Genomic DNA, 16,543 nt, shown 5'->3' on the forward strand with positions numbered 1-16,543 from the left:
GTATTTACCTCTATCAGCCTGAGGTCTGCAGGAACCCTGTCACCAACAGACAGGTATATGATATCTCCAGGCACAAGCTCTCGTGCTAGAAGATGCTGCAGTTTTCCTTCCCTTAGGCTACAGGAGACAAATGGAAAAGAAGAAAGGAAACCAGGCCGTGAGGGTTTTATTCCTCCTGCAGGCTTGGGAATGTGACTGGCGAGAAAGCAAAAGCCTTCCCCCAAAAGGCTTCCAATGTAAATAAGAATATAAAATCTTAATAACGATGAGAGATGAATATGTTCATTTTGGCTCAGTTCTAATTTCTAAACAGATGGGCAGGTTATGGAAGACTTAATATTTTAGCAATAAGCGACTTAGTAGATAAGAGTGACAAGAAGGTACGCTATCCCGTGGCTCACGCTGTAAATAATGACATGCAGATTCTTTAACCTGAAAAGAAGCTTTTTAAAGCTAGAATTACCACTGGCATATTGCTATTGTATTAAAAGTACAGCCTTTCAGCCTTTCAGATGGTTAGATGCTTATGGTGCATATGATAAATAAATAAAGAACAGCGGCATTTGTAAGATCTGAGCCCGGGTGAACTTTGGACCAGGAGAGAAGCCCACACTTCTGCGGCGCAAGGTTTCTCTGAGCCTCGCGGCTTGTTTGTGTCGGCCGTGACAAAACTGATTTGCAAAAACATAAATAGGAAACGTGTTTCCTGTCACCTAAAGCACTGCTACCACAGACCAAAGCAGTCGGGGAAGCGGGATCTGAGACGGCCTCCGGCTGCTCCGCAGGCAATGGCATCACCGTGCACCGGATCGCCTGCTGCGCCCGTGCCTGCCACGTACGTACGTCAATGGGCAGGCATGGACGAGGGACCCAGCCCCCCTGCACCGCCGCTCATAAGCAGTTTTGTGCCAATCTCGTGGGGACAAAACTAACCCGAAAGCCAAAAAAAAAAGACACAGGTGAGGTTTTTCCTGCAAGGGGGAGTCAGCAACATGCCAGAGGCTGCAGGGATCCTCTGCAGGGTGTGGAGCAGGACATTTCTGGGACCCTCCTGCCTCTCAGCATTTACCCAGTTCCACTAGGTGCCTACTTTAAAAATCAGTTACTTCATCCCCTTTCACTATGACTTACAGCTGCATCCACATGTGGTGCCACCCCTCCAGACATCAGGTTCTCATTACGTGCACCACAGCCTGAAGTAATTTTCTCCACCGGTCTGTTCTGCCCTCATAACCCAAGCCCTGCTAGACCCCCCCAAAGCAGGCATGCCTCACCAGTTGCACTCGGGAGGCACCAGCTTGTTAAGTTCTTCCAGAGATTTTTCCGAGCGATATTCCTTTTAAATGAGAAAGGAGAAGAAAGCCAAGTTACACGAGAGGGCTTGCTCACGACAGCCCTGGCTGCGGAGCCGAGCTCTGCCTAACGTACCTGGATGAAGGCCACGGTGACCACGATGAGCACCGCCTGCGAACAAAGAGGCATTGCTGGGTGGGCACACCAGCTCCAGGGAGCCAAGGGTCGGGCTGAGGGAGAGGTACCACCTACCATGGTGATGCTTGCGGCGTCCTCGTATTCTTTTGTGATGACGCTTACCAGAGCAGAAGCCAGCAACAAGAGAATGAGGGGATTTTTAAACTGAAAAATCAAAACAGACCACAATGTAAAATTAAACGTGGAGTGGCTGAAGCTGAGCTGGCCTCAGATCTCATCGGAAAGGATGAGACGTGGTTTTGCTGCAGGGACCCTCCTTGCTCGTGACAGCAGCATCACTCTGCCCGGACAGAGATGGTACAGCACCTGCAGCTGGGCTGGTGCTGGATCCTGCCCCCGGCAGAGGAGATGGACAGCACCAGGGACCAGCAGGATAAGGCTCACACCAAAAGACGCAATTTTCTTCTCTTTTCCTCTGCTTGCACAGGCAAGGCTCACCCTTGCAGACACACAGTGCATGGCTGACTCGAAAAGCTCCTTGGAGGCACAATAGGTACAAACAAAACCTGTATTGTCTTTTTAGAATTTGAAACCAGAAATCCTCTTTTTTTCTTTTCTTTAATTAATCCGCTAAACTCTGCACTGGACCCAGGGCTGTGGGAGTCAGATCCTCACTTTTTTCACTTTCAAACACAGATTGTAAAGAACTTTCTTCTACCTGAGAATGTTACAGTGCTGTTTAGTTAACATGGGAATTGCTGTAAGGGAATTAAGTCAGGCAGAGATAAGACTGCCTGCTTTGGGTAAGAGATGTGTGGCAATGCACAGTAGGAAAACCAAGGTTCAGGTGTATTCCTTGCTGAAGCCAAAGGTGAAAGTCCCTTCATTTCTCTTTAGAAAGGCTGAGCTGAAGGGTTGTTTTACAAAAATCGCAGCTGGAAGAAGCCACATCAAGTGTCTGCTGAGGGGTGATGCTCAAGTGCAGAGGTGTGAATGGTGTGGGGACTGCAAGCAGCTCTTCCAGAGACCAGCTGCCTGCAGAAGGATGAGAGATGCACTAAGGAATTTGCTTGGTGTCCCCAGAGGAGAAACAGCTTGTTAAGGATGAGCAGAAAAAGGCACCACCTCACTTGGTATCAAGAATAAAAGAATGAAGAGATATAGTAATGATTACAAAGTGCTTAAATGACATTGATCACATAGGAAAAAAGGGATAATCCATGAAATAAAGATAGTCTTTCATAGCAACTAAAATCTTCATGATCCAGGTAAGCAAGAAGAAAAATCAGTCAAATTGCTGGTTAAAAATAAATAGATAAATGAAGACAGACCCTTCTGGTTTGGCTAAAAGCCTAAAAGGGAGGTGAAAGATGCATTAAATACTGATGATGAACAGTTAATTAAAGCAAAGCTGAAGGTAAACTCAGCTGGGGGAAAACCAAGATAGCAAATCCCACCTTCTGCCTAGCTTTTTGGGGCAGCTGGTTTGAAATCATGGATGTTCACAGGGTATAGCAGCATGTATGAATGTGGGAGTTACTGACACTGCTACCAGAGACACTGACACTCACCTGAGCCCTACAGCTGCCCCTGCTTTGGCTGGAGGTTTAGGGTTTTCCTTCCCTGGGGTAACTGGAATCAGAGTGGCTTTCAGCTACTACTGGTATTCCTCAAACTTTTCATAATTTTGCCACTTGCCTTAAAAGGAATAAATATGCTCCAGAAATCAGGCCACTGATCTAAAGCTTATGATTTGTGGGCTGCATGGAGATAAAAAGGGTTATTTTTATTTTAAGATGTTATCTCCATGCTGAATGACCCCGCATCTGAACCTCACAGCGGCTTTCCCAGGGGAACAGACAGTTTCTATATCTGGAGCACAGCCTATTCCAAGGCTGAATCTGCAGTAGAAACCCTGACTATTCCAACGTAGACACACACTCAGGCCAACCCAGCTAGGGATTTTCACAAGGAAATGAGAATTTGTGCAGAAAATCCTTACCTGGTCTAGATATTTCTTCCATATCGGCTCTGTATTCTCTACTGAAAATTCATTCCAGCCATGTTTTAACCTGCGCTGCAGCACGGAAAACTCAGAGAGTCCAGTTTGTAATTCAACCTAGGTGGAATTTTAAAACAAACAAATCAAACATTACATATTGAAGAATAATTACAGAAAACTTCTTAAGGCAAAGTTATGTTAAAAACCTGTAAGTAGACTGGACAAGATGTTCATGGTTCAGTCCACCACATAAAATAAATCTATCCACTGTTTTTCTGTTTAGGTGTTTATTTTTGTTAAACTATAAATCTTTACCATCAACAATCACAGAAACCTGTAAAGTAAGCACAAGTTAATGAAAAAAATATCATAATGCCACAAGTGAGAAACTATATAACAGATCACAAATCAGGAATTTAAAACAGTAAAGGAGAGAACTGATTTGTGGTTTCACTGGACATTTAAAGAAAATATTAAAAAAAGCTGAAAAAATTCAAAGGGAACAAATAAAGAAAGAATAAGATCTATTTTGCCCAGATTTTAAAAAATAGCAAGGTCATACATCAACATATTGCTAAGCACTATAGCTTTCCCTGGTCACGGGGATTCAGCCTTTCTGAATTTCCAGCTATTTTTCATACATGGGGTTCAGCGTGAGTTATAACACCAGATTGTTTCTTTTCCCAAGGGCAAACTCCAGTGCAGACCAAGTAACTGGCGGTTCCTTCCCAAGCCCCAGTGTCCCTCCATCCCTCTGGCTACATCCATGTGTGGCTGCCGGGAAGCTCGAGTGGGGCCAGGGCAGAGCAGCCACAGCCAACATCCCTGGCCAGGGCTGCTCCCCCTGCTCCGCCTGGGCAAACGGGGCTCAGCACCAGCAGAAGCTCCGCTGCTTGCTTGGGGGTAGGGATGGTGAGGTGAATTTATATCTAACAATTCCAGCTGTGAGAAAGTCTTTGAGAAGTCATCTAGGAAAATAAATGTGATGAGTTTTGCCTCCGAAAAGAAATTTGCTAGGGAAAAGCAGGGGAAGAGTGCTGCGTGCATTTGCACAACATTTTCTGAGGAGCTGCTGCTAATTGAAGTGGATGAGCTGTGCAGCCTGCACCCGGGGCAGAGCACCGAGAGCACTCCATTTTCCAGGCTGGACAATTGGATTCTTTCACCCGCAGCTCACAGAGCCACTCACTTCAGTGAAATCCTTCCCCAGGACAAAGTGGAGCACAAATGCCCGATGCTGAGCCCTGAACGCTGCCAGCACGAGGATTCATCCCACATAAAGGCAGAGGAACTGGGCACTCCAGGAGTTTGCATGTGAAACCAGAGACCAGTTTTGCTGCTCAGCCTCTTCCCACAATCAGATTACACAAACTGTGTTGCTACGTTCACAAAGACCTGTACAAACCCTTACGTTTAAAGCTTTTGCCAAGTCTTCTTTATGGCATTTACACGCATCTTTTGGGGGCAGAACTGTCACCTCCTTCTCCTGCTCAATTATTTTCAGCTCACACTCCGCATGGGTCTGAGTAAACGAGATAAAGCGATCGTTAGGTGAGAGAACAGTTAATAAAGGCATTTCAGCATCTCTGCTTCTTCCCTTCCTCCCCTTCCCTCACCTTGCCAGCTGTGTGACTTCGCAGTTAGCTAAAACACGTCCTAAATCACAGTGCTTTATACTGGTCACTAATTAATCTCTATTACAGCCTCAAAGCCAGGTGCGTATTTTTATACTGGAAGAAAGGCTATTAGGGGCTGGGTTACCAAAAAGAGAAGCACATGCCACTGCCACGGTCAGAAAAGCGTGCCGGGCTCTGCTGTTTGCAGGTATCCTGCCCGAGACGAGCATTTTTCCATGCCAGTGTCTCACAGCCCACTGCATGTTCAGAGCAAAGAAAAAACCCTTCTCCCTTGTGAAAGACATAACAAATGAACAGAAACCATAAGCTAGAAAAATCTCTGAGCCAGTGGGAGAAAGTAACAGTCTCCTCTCCTGTCTCCATGGCTGCTTCCCTCCGCCTCCAGCTCTGCAAACACCTCCGAGCAGGACAAACCCTTCCTGTCCCTCCCAAGCAGCCCAAGGGCTGTGCTGAGCTGCCAGCACCCAGGGCCTCAGCACCCCCACCTCTCTTCCTTTTCAGATTCCCATCTCCTTTTCCAAAATCCTCTTTCCAAAGCGGCAGCATGCCCCAAAATCTCAGCCAGACACCTGATGGCAGCTGTGCAGGGTAAGTACTGCGAGGGAGAAATCTCACCCTGACTGAGGGACAGAAGAATCCATTTGCATTTTCCTTCATTCATAAAGCACAAGCGTGCATGTTGATTAAGAGAGGGATCCCGAGGGAGCATGATGCGCAGCCCCAGGCACAGCTCCGTCCCACGGCCAGCTCTGGCCTGGCAGGGTGGAAGGGACGGGCACCCACTCCCAGCACCCTGGGGTGTCTGTTGGGAGAAACATTCAGGTCTGGCTCATCAGCACCGAGTGAGGGTTTGGAGGACTTCAGAGGTGTCTGAAGCGGTATGTGGAGAATCAGCCCTTATATGAATATTCAGGAGGTTTCTAGGAACATCCCATGTTTTGCAATCTAAAGGCCGAGATAAGCGCAGAAAGTCTCTTTGGTTGTTGGCTCCTGCTGGTACACAGAATTGGTTCCTGTCTTGTGGTTTCTGGAGAGCTCGTAGCAGATGAGATAGGAGCATCTCTAAGCCCTGCTCTTTAAAAAGGCTTTTGCCACTTCCATATGTTGCAGCCCCTTTTTACTGTTGCTCACTGACCCACAGCACAGCTGCAAACACAGGCGATACTGGCACCGAGCTGCTCCCGGCAGAAACGCAGGAGTTTGCTGCGATCCCCTGCTCTGTGCAGTGCTCACTTAGAAGCCTTTTTGCCCCACAGCAACCTGCCTTTGCAAAGCCCCAGCAATTTGCCCAAGATTTCCAAGGATTTTCTTGCTTCCATGTCTCCCTCATGCTTGTGACCACCTTTTGCCCAAAGAAGCTACAGCATTTCTCCACTATTTTGAAGCATGCTAGCACCAGACATTACCCTTACTTCAACCTTTCCTTAACAGACGCTCCCTAGAAGGGACAAAACCCATCCTTCTGTGTTTAAAACCGATGATTTACTCCTACTTCTGTGTCCCACTTGTGCAAATTCATCAGTTCTCTGTAACTCTGTTGACACCCAGATGCTGCAAGACTGAAAGCCACCCATGGATCTAAGGAGATGGAAGGACTTGCTGGGAAGAAAACCCAGGGCTGTCACGTACAGACACACACCTTGCCTTCGTTGCCACGCTGCTTTGATTAATACGGTTTGTACAGACTCCTCTGTGCTGCTGGTGACACATGCAGCTGTCAAGGTACAGCCTTGCCTCAAAGGAGTTTAAGTTTTAATTAAAGGAGCTGGAGGGCAGGGAGAGACCAGGGCATGAGGGTAAGATGCCTACAGTCCCCCGGGGCCGGCAGGGAAGCCAGGGCCCAGCTCCATCACCAATATTTACCTTCAAAAAGGTGTGGAGGAAATGAATGACAAAAGCGTATGGATGCACCTGAGCTGCGCACAGCCAGCACTGCCCGGGGATCAATAGGAATGCTGGCAGCTCCGTGCTCCTCGTGGCCGGCGGCTGTTGTGAAATGAACAGCTTTATTGGGATGAGTTAGCTTGCATTGATTAGCTTACACCCGTAAGCGATCGGACGAACGTGGCAGAGCTTTTCCTCCCAGCTGAACAGCTCCAGCCATGCACAAGTTGGAAATGAAGCAGCGAGCCCCATCTCCCTCTATCCCTGCAAAGTGCTGCTGGTGCAGAGCCCCTTTGCCCCTAGACACATCCCACCTCACATCCGTTAGGCACTGGGCAGTATCCCGAGCAAATTGCTTCATAAACTAACCTCTCCTTGTGCATTACTTTCTTTTCTATTTACATGGTAAACCAGATGTGGCCTGTCAACATTATCCATTTACATTTTTAACCTCTATCCTTTAGACAAGCTCAAGAGTTCACAACTCTCTACAGAGGGCAGAAAGAAGTAAAAAAAGAATAATTATTCGTTCATCTATTGCTTTGCAAGATCAGGAGATGCTGTAGGCTGTAAAGAGCAGCTGGTGGTGGCTGGGAGCCACGCAGCACCCTGCCCCAGCCCACCTCAGGGCATGCCCGGCGCTGCTGGTACCTGCACCGCTGCCTCCGCATCCCACCATCCCGGGCACCGAAACAATCCATCAATTGTCCGCAGAGCAGCCCATGCGGGACCGAGGGAAGGAAGCGTGGGGCTTTCTGAAGAGCACATAGTCCTTTTTGTATACTCTGGCAAACGGCCCAAAAGATCAGTTCTCGGCGTTTTCCCCCCCATCTCTGCCTTTACTGAGGTTTTGCATATCCTTTTCCCCCCACATCTTAGATGACTTTGGACCAGCTAATGTATTGGAAGCTGGTCAAAAGTGGGCTGAGTTATTCAGTCTAAAAAGAAGCCCCTGAAAACATTAAACAGAAATCCTTTTCTTGTATATTCTTTATCCTTACTAAAAATAAATAAATAAATAAATAAATAAACAAATCATTCCCTTTAAAGCCCTTTGCATTGTGGTTTTTTTGTGTGCATGGCAGGCAAAGGACAGGGGTGCCGGCAGAACGCAGAAACCGACCCGGAGCAAAGCCCAGCCCTTCAAGCAGGGGGCTGCCTTGTTGGGCTGCCTTATCCCAGCCCCCAGCTGCTTCCCACCCACCACCATGGTTTCAACTCCTCTTGCACCATTTCTCATCCCTCCGTTGCACACCCATCACAGAAATACAGCGTTTTTAAATGAAATAAAGCCTCTGGTCTCCCTGCTTGCAGACGTAAGTCTCAACATAGATGCTTCAATTGTTCAAAAAGCCAATGGTTTTCCAGGAAAGTGACTTTAAAACTATTCCCTGGATTTTAGATTGCCCCCAGGGGCATTGGAGGGCTGACTTGGGCTGGATGTGCAGTGCCCAAACCTTGGGTTCATTACCCCCAGCTGCACATCCCACTCCCCTCACCCCCACCACTCTCTTGCTCCTGTTCAAACCTGGCTCCCCCCCTTGTCTTATTTAAATAATAATAACAAAAATATCTTCCAGCTCCCTTTAATCTACAGCAAAGCCCCTTGAGCTGAAAAGATGGCATTGCCACCACTGCAGGAAAACCCAGTCACTGCAGTTCCACAGATCCCTGTTGGGGAACCTCCTCACCCACCCAAGCCAGCCCCACTCAGGCCAAGAAAACCAACCCCAAAATCCAAGAGCTGGAGGCAACTTCCTATAGAAGGTCTCCTGGGAGGGAGGGAGGGAGGGATGCAGCCCTCAGCCCAAGCACCTGTGGGCATGGAGGGAAGCAGTTAACTCCTTGCCTGTTGGAAAGTTTTCAGGTGCAAGAAATTGGGCTTGATACCTCCAAGGGGCTGAAAACACCCATGTGTTTAAGTGAAATCTGCATCGCTGCTGTGCAGAGGCAATCCCATGGTCTTCTTTTTTTCACCTGGAAGGAAAGCTGCACTATTTAGTTGATTTTGAGGGCATATAAAAAAAAAAAAAAAAAAAAAAAAAAAAAGGTATCTGCATGGTAATATACCTATTCTGGTAAGGATGCTCTGCATATCCAGGAGGATTTGGAGCCTGTGAAAGTCTCTGGGACATAAATGTTCATTGGTGTGAAACCTGAAAAGGCAAAAAAGCCTCAACCCAAACTGCAACAATAATTTAACCATGAATGTAGGACAGGGCTGGGAAATATCTGCACTCCATCTCATGGCTACTGAATCTCAAATGGATCAGCGTTGTGGGGGAAAGGATCAGAAGGGGTTTGGTGAGGAAAAATGGAACAATTGCAAAGGAAAAGCCCCTAGCAGCTCCAAAGAAACTCTGAGGAAGAGCTTAATGCCATAAAATCTACTATCCAGATGTTCCTAGGCGCTAGCTCTTTCTAAAACTAACAAGAGAAAAAGAAAAAGCCCCTAAACCACAGCAGGTCCCTGGTGGGTTTGCAGTAGATCTCCATGATGAACTCTTCTCCCAGTGGTACCAGAAGGCCACCCCACGGTGTGAAGACAGACAGATTGTCCTGGATGGGACTGCAAAACCCAGGCATCTCACCAGGTTAAAAACTCTTGGGAGCGGAGGGTTGCAGCCCCTCGGGAAAACTGCCCTTGACTGTATCCACTGGGTTCCCTGGGTGCTACGGGGTGACACTGGTACCCGATCAAAGGGAAAAGGCGATGTGACCCATGCAGTGCACAGGTTTTTCTCTCACTTTCAAACACACATACACACAGGTACGTGTGCTTGTGCATGTGCACACATGCTTGGATGCTGAGAAGGAAAATCTTTGGATGTTCTTCAGATTTCTACAGGAAACACATGGTTCTCATAAACTAAATCGGCACCACACAAATTCCCTGTGACTCTGAGCAGGTTCTGAACAGTAGAAAAGGAGTTGAAACCACATACCGCAGAACCTAGACACAGGCTGTGCTTGTGCCTTGATGGGAAAGTTAACTGTTCTGCCATCTCCAGATAACACCATCGCCAGAGCCCGCGAGCTGGCCATCACCTCACAGACACCAGCACTGGGGCTTTTCCTTCACAATCCACAATTTGTGCATTTATCCTGGTTTGAATCCCATGAGATCACCTGGACTCACACCTTTGAGGCCCAGGACAACCCTTCGACCAAACTACTTAAGATCTGCAAGACGGAAAGTGCTCTGCAACTATTTTCAAGCAAAGAAGCAAAATACCATCATTAGAGGAAATGTGAGTCATTTAGCAGCCTAAATCATAGCCTGCGAAGATGTTCTTCATTTATCAAGTTCCTACTGTCATACTGCATTGCTGCCTACTTCCTACACCTGTGCCAAAATGCTGCTCAATTCCCTGTCCTGTTATAAATGCATCACACCCTGCATGAACTAGAGCTAAAATTCAAGAAGGGTTTATGTTTGGAAGAAAAAATGTATCGTTATTTATTTTGGTGCAACAGAAATAAACGATGACCGTGTTTCTGTGAAATGGTACCACCAAAGAGCAAGCCAGACCGATTGTTGGTGTCCTCCTGCCTATGTACAATCAGAAATCTCAGCTTCCCTCAAAGCAAGATTACAGATACTTTCTGTAACCTCATCAGTATCTTCTTTTCCTGGGACTTTGAGCTATGTTTGAGTAGTGTAGAGCAGCATCGCACAATGCGCTGTGTGGTGCATAGGGGAAGAGTTCAATGTCTCTTTTTCTTCTCCCTGTAGCCTGACCAACCCCCATACTGGAAAGACGAGACTCAGAAGAGAGCAGAGGATTAGCTGAAATGACATCTGAGAAAATACCTCTGTCAGACAGACAGGGAAAAGAACACTAATATCTTAAAGTGTGTGGATGGTGCTTGCTGGGATGGGACTAAGGGCTAACCCTGCATGCTGAAGGAATTAGACAAATGGGGTTTACGTGGGAGGACCCCAACCAATGTGGGAGGAAAAAATGGGGCTTGACAATGGAAATCCCTGTGTTGAGCAAATGTGATAATAAAGTAATCCCAGACCTGAAGGTTTTGCTGTGAAAACCCAAGGAGAACAGCAAATGTGTCACCTAAACCACTCCTGGCCACTCTTCGGTCCATCTGCACCGAGAAGGGGTAGTGAAAACAGGGAGGGGGAATCAATGTTCACCCACCAGCATTTTTCAAGAAAAGAAAGTGTTATCTTGAGGTGGACTCTGCAGGTCTGAGCTAACGTTCCTCTCAGCCATTCAATAAGAGTAATGACTGCAGCAACAGCACAGAGGACAGCCCGAGGGGTCACAGCCCATCCACCAGTGACCTGCACCAGTGGCAGGTGTACCCCTGACCTGGGGACAGGGTTAGGTGGCAGGTGTACCCCCGGGGACAGGGTTAGCCTCGCTCTTCATTTACCCTTCCGCTGAGACTTTGTGCAAGCACTCCAGAGAGCCTTGCAGGGTGCCCAGGGAAAGCACGGCAATTGCTTTCCTTAATTTTGAAGCTCCTCGGCGTGGAGAGCGATGCTCCTGGCCGGGACTCTGGCCTGAGCTATACGTCCTGGGAGTATTGCAGAGAAACAGGTACCCCCATCTCACCCCACTGCCTGGCAAACACCGCCAGTCCCATCCCTTCTTGCACAGGGAACCACTCCACAGAGAGGGGAGCACAGGGGCAGCAATAATATCAAGTTACCGGTGGGACAAAGCAGACAAAATTAACCCCAGTTACACAAACTCTTTCAGCAGGTCCCGGCGAGAGGCGCAGGCAATCCTCACCTCCTCTTCCGGCTCGCCGCTTCCAAGGGGCTGGTATTTCTGCACAAAGCGGAAAAACGACCTTTTCTGGAAGAGTCTGGCGAAACCTCCTTCTCCCATCTTCGCAGGGTGGGAAGCGCTGTGGGGGCCACCAGTTGGGTGCCACCGGCAGCCGGCGGCGCTGGCTCCGGTTCCCCCGAGCACGGGGCTGTGGTTAGGGCAGGGACGGGCAGCCTCACCTGCCAAGTCACGCCTTCGGCCGCAGGTGCCGGAGGGAGGGAGGGAGGGAGGCTGCGCACCTTCCAGCAGCCAGGCAGGGTGCTTCGCCCATAAAACCCTGCCAGGGAAAGCCTGCCTGTCTTTAACACCCTGGCTGCTACGGGAGCGAGGTGGCCCCGGCACCCAAAGAGCAGGTTGAGGTCTCGCAGCTCTGGGGTTTTTTTCCTCCGCCCTCTGAAAAATTGTCACGGGTCTGAAAAATTGTGGCGGCAGGTGCCACATCTCAGGCAAGCAGATAGGGAGGGTGTTCTGCCAAGGCCGCCGCGCCACAGAGGCAAGACAGGTTACACACTCTGCCGAGCCTGTTTGTAAACTTCCAGGCTGGGGAAATCCTCCTTGAGAAATGCTCGTCAGCATAATGCCGGTATTTATAAGTATTTACATTAGGGAGAGGGCATAAATGCATGATGGGTGAATTTGTGATGGTCATATATAGCTAAAAAAAAAAAAAAAAAAAGCTTTCATTCAGTAGAGGGAAGCACTTTCATTGTGGTTCTCCACTTAAAGTTAACCAGTCCCAGCCTTTCTGAAGGTCTGTAGCCACGTGCCAGGGAGCGTGGCGCTTTGGTTTGCACCAGGACACCTACACCCTCCCCCAGGCCTTGTGACTACAGGATTCACTTAAGCTTAAATTGTCTCTAAGGTGCAGACTGCGAGATTAAGATCCTCCTTTGACAGTAAAGGCTGCATTGAGGGAATAACTGCCATTCCCAGCCAGAGAAAAACATTTGTGCAATTTTCTGCAGGAGAACAGTTTTCTCTTAGGACATCCAGGTGCCAGCTTCAGAGCTCTGAATCATTGGAGATGGTGACACCTGGACCGCGATGGGGCCAAGACCCCAGGCTCCCTCACCTGTGTGACATCTCACAGTATCCAAAACCTGGCCAACTTCCATCAGACGGGTGTTTTGCTGTGATGCATTTCAGTGTGGCCTGTTTGCATTTCCCAGGTCCTACCAGTTCCAGCCAAAAGCTGAGGAGCCCTGTAGGACACCCCACCAGCGAGGTAGCTGGTAGCTATAGGTAACACAGCATGTCCCACCAAAGTGGTGTGGAGGGAGGGCTTGTTCTCAGGCTGAGGAGAAAATTAAGCAATTGGGAAACACCCTGCAAACAGCTGGGTTCTCATAAAACACAGCTGGGGCTCCTTAACTCCCTCAGCTCCTGATTGAGAAATGCCTTCTTAATGACCCGAACTGGATGTGTCAGGCAGGTGAAGGAAGTTTCTTCATCACTGCAACAGCCCTCCTTCCCATGGGAAAATATCCAGGGATAATGCTGGGCACTGGTTTTTGGGCAGCTCACATCCTGGCCCTGCCCAGGCTTTAGGGAAGGTACTTAGCCAAGGGCTCGACGGCAGCCCAGGCTCCCAGAGGCAGACAGAGACTTAGACCTTATTGTATGGGAATCCGGTGGCAAAACATCTCTGAGGTCACGTATGCTTTCAACCCTGTCCCCTCCTCCTGCAGTTTTTGCAAGGATCTGGAGCACAGCCAGCTCTGATGTGGTCCTGATAAGGCCGAGGAGACGCTGCCTGGCCAGGAATCGCATTCTTTGGTTCATCTGAGTGTGTTTGCAGTAGGCAAAGCCTTGGGGTCTTGCTGAATCCTTCCTCGTGCCTCTGATAGAAAAGTGGTGAAAAACATCTTTCCCCCTCTCAAGGCAAGTAGGAAAAAAAGCTTTCCTTCCTTTTGTTCTTGCTTTTCTCACCCCAAAACCTCGCCCATCATCCCTGAAGCTGGCATATGGCAAGAGGAGCTGCCGCCCACGAGGAGCCCGGGTGTCCTCCTGGGTGTGTGCCGTGGGTTTGTGGACTGCACAGCACCGTGCGCAGCTCTTGTTAGCCCAGCACTGCTGACAATACGGCTAATTAAGCAACAGGCTCTTGCTGGCACTTTCCTTATTTAACTTTGTCCTCTTGGCAAAAAGCTGCTGCTGGTGGAAACGCATGTAGCTCGGTGCTGTGTACACAGTTTGAAGAACAAAATCCAGAACCTATGTGAGGCGGGCATGGGGCCAAGGCACCACATCCCGGGTGGCGGGGGGCACTCCCTCCCAGCCTGGGTTAGCGGGGGGATGGTACAGTGAGGGGCATGACCAAGGTACCCAGACAGGACACAGAAACTGAGAAACACAAGCTGATGAGCGTAATAACGCACCATCATAATTGCTGTGCTGTGGTTTGTTATCCAGCAGACCTGCAGCTCAGGACAAACACTATGGTTTGGGCTCGGGACCGTGGCCCTGTCCGTCAGCCTTATGAACCTTCAGTTTTGTAATGTGAAACTACATTTTAGCACCAATGAATCTGAATAAATGCAGAAAGAACACATAGCTGTTGCTGATAATTTGCCGCGCATTCCACAAAATTGCTGAATGGACTGAAGTTTCAGCTTGTTGCTGCTTTCGATTTCTGCCTGTTAGGAAATCTAATAGAAAATTCAAGTATGGTGCTATCTCATGGTTCAGAAAATGCCAGGAATACACTGAATCAAGACTATAATATATAGAAAACAACACTAATACAAGTTATATTTCTTCATCCTGGTATAAGACATAATTTTCACACTATAAAAATATAGCATACAGCCCAATTGCAGCACCTTTATAGTGTTTCCTATTTAATTGGATAACAAAGCTCAGGGTCAGACTCCAGTTCTAAGCAGGTTATTTAGGAAACTTTTCTTATATTTTAAATAGAAAATATCTATTATGAAGATGCATACAGCAAAGCATCTGTATTCTGAGATGACCTGAGCCCCAAAGGTTGCAGCTGTGAAGGCAGGGTGCTGCTTTCAGTTCCAAACACAGTTACTTCACCTGCTCCCCTCGGGGTAACCCGGGCTTGTCACACTTTTGTTCCTCTTGTGCCACCTTGAGGGAAAAAACTCTGGTGCATGGGCTGAATTTACTGAGTTTGCTGCTACCCAAAAATCCAAATACTCTCCTCTCAGGTCGAGTTTTCCCCAGGCCCCTGGGCAGAACATCTGCTGCTCCTGGTTATAAAAGCAAAGAACAAAGTTTTGGGCCACAGTTCCTTTCTGTCCTGCCAATGCTACTGATAAAGTCTTGGTAAAATCCTTAGGTCTGTCCCCTGGTGTGCCACCAGGTGGGAAGTGGGGATTAAATTAAATCTCTTGGTTTCTGTTTGCTCAGCCTCCACTGCTTAAATTGGGGAATGCATCTGGTGGGGCAGCTCAGACTGGGTGACATGTGCCCCACCATTCAAATCTCCACCTTGGAAACCATCAAAAGGTCTCTTTTGTTTTGCACAGCTTCCCTCGTGTTTCTTGCTACTTTTTCTACATAGAAATGTAACAAGAAGGAGAAAATAATGGCAAGAAATAGGACTTACCTCTGTAGACTCCCCAGAAAAAGGTGTCCTTTTTATTTAACTTCAGAGTATGCTAAATGACACTGTAAATCCTTTCACCATGCATAGACAATTGATGCTCACCCAACACGATCTCCAGAGGAGAATCTCGCCCGCGTAGATAGTGTGAGGTGGGAGAAGTAAAGGACCCCCTGCATGAACAAATCCCTGCTACGTAGTGGGCAAAGAGAAACTGTCAGCCTCTAAGGACTCTTCTATGGATTGTCTGCACCTCGTAGGCTTCTTCATTGCTCATGAAGCTACGGAATAGTTTCCTGAAGGTAACCAAAATACTTCTGCACCATAAAGCTTAATGGAGCTCTGAGCTAGGCATGCCAAAATTATAGCAGTTATCTTTTATTATTCTCATATTTACAACTTCTGCAGATTGCTGACCTAGAGAAGCACGCTGTGGTATTAATGCAGACCCCTGACTTCACGAGGTTCTATTATAATTGTCCTGTTGATTCCAGCTGTTGGTTCCAGCTGGATGCACCCATGGCACTTCAGTGTCACCTGCAGATGATGCCTTCGATCACACAATGGTTTTTTCCACAAAGACCGTTAGCCAGCTACCTCAAGAGAAACTGTATTTCCTTGCATTAACGTGGAAATGAGTTGAAAGCAAACCATAATTTTACAGTGTTCAACAAATAGAACTTTCTCTTGAAAGCCAAGTGTACATTACGCTTCACAGCAGGAGGCATGAGTAATGTACACACATCCCATAATCTCCCCATCCAAGCAGGCCACATGACCATTGCCATCAGAAGTTCAGGTGATCCCAACGATAACTTCACTGCCAGACTGAAGAGCTACCCTGACAGCTAGTGCTGGCTGGCATCTTCTCAAAACCCACTGAAGACGGACCAAGAAGCCCACTGCTGGTCCCTCCTTGGCTGAACTACGGGCAGTTCCTCTCTGGGGTCCCCTGGTACGCTGTCAGGGCAGGAGGGAAGCAATGCAGAAGGACTCCTGCCCACTCCTGACAAGCAGGTAGAGCAGGACCGGTGTGGGTGGAGCTGGTGGGATGGTGAAATCTTACATGCTCCTGGAAATGCAGTGCTCAGCAGCCCAGCCTCTCAGCACCAGGCTCCTCTTTCAGCTCCGGCATCCTGCAGCGGGCACCAGCCCAGCGCTGGCCTCTGACTTCGTTTGCTTTTCCACCCTTCGAGCAAGCCTTGGCCTCCTGCAAAGCTGT

At 48.3% G+C, this 16,543-nt stretch overlaps 1 protein-coding gene across 2 annotated transcripts in view; it reads right to left on the reverse strand.

Annotated features, from left to right (window-relative positions):
• Positions 1-11,907, reverse strand: part of ATP2C2 (ATPase secretory pathway Ca2+ transporting 2) — a 28,269-nt gene extending 16,362 nt beyond the window's left edge. For both annotated transcript variants that reach the window (XM_005232186.3, XM_055818802.1), the window contains exons 1-7: positions 11,712-11,907; positions 4,845-4,955; positions 3,434-3,550; positions 1,546-1,635; positions 1,429-1,464; positions 1,275-1,336; positions 9-117 (exon numbers count right to left, since the gene is read on the reverse strand). In XM_005232186.3, the coding sequence (XP_005232243.1) occupies positions 9-117; positions 1,275-1,336; positions 1,429-1,464; positions 1,546-1,635; positions 3,434-3,550; positions 4,845-4,955; positions 11,712-11,810 (624 nt within the window). In that variant the 5' untranslated portion in view covers positions 11,811-11,907. The remainder of the gene's footprint in view (positions 1-8; positions 118-1,274; positions 1,337-1,428; positions 1,465-1,545; positions 1,636-3,433; positions 3,551-4,844; positions 4,956-11,711) is intronic.
• Between the last annotated feature and the right edge of the window lie 4,636 nt (positions 11,908-16,543).

The sequence above is a fragment of the Falco peregrinus genome, chromosome 14 (genome assembly GCF_023634155.1).
Source record: "Falco peregrinus isolate bFalPer1 chromosome 14, bFalPer1.pri, whole genome shotgun sequence".
Classification (NCBI taxonomy): domain Eukaryota; kingdom Metazoa; phylum Chordata; class Aves; order Falconiformes; family Falconidae; genus Falco; species Falco peregrinus.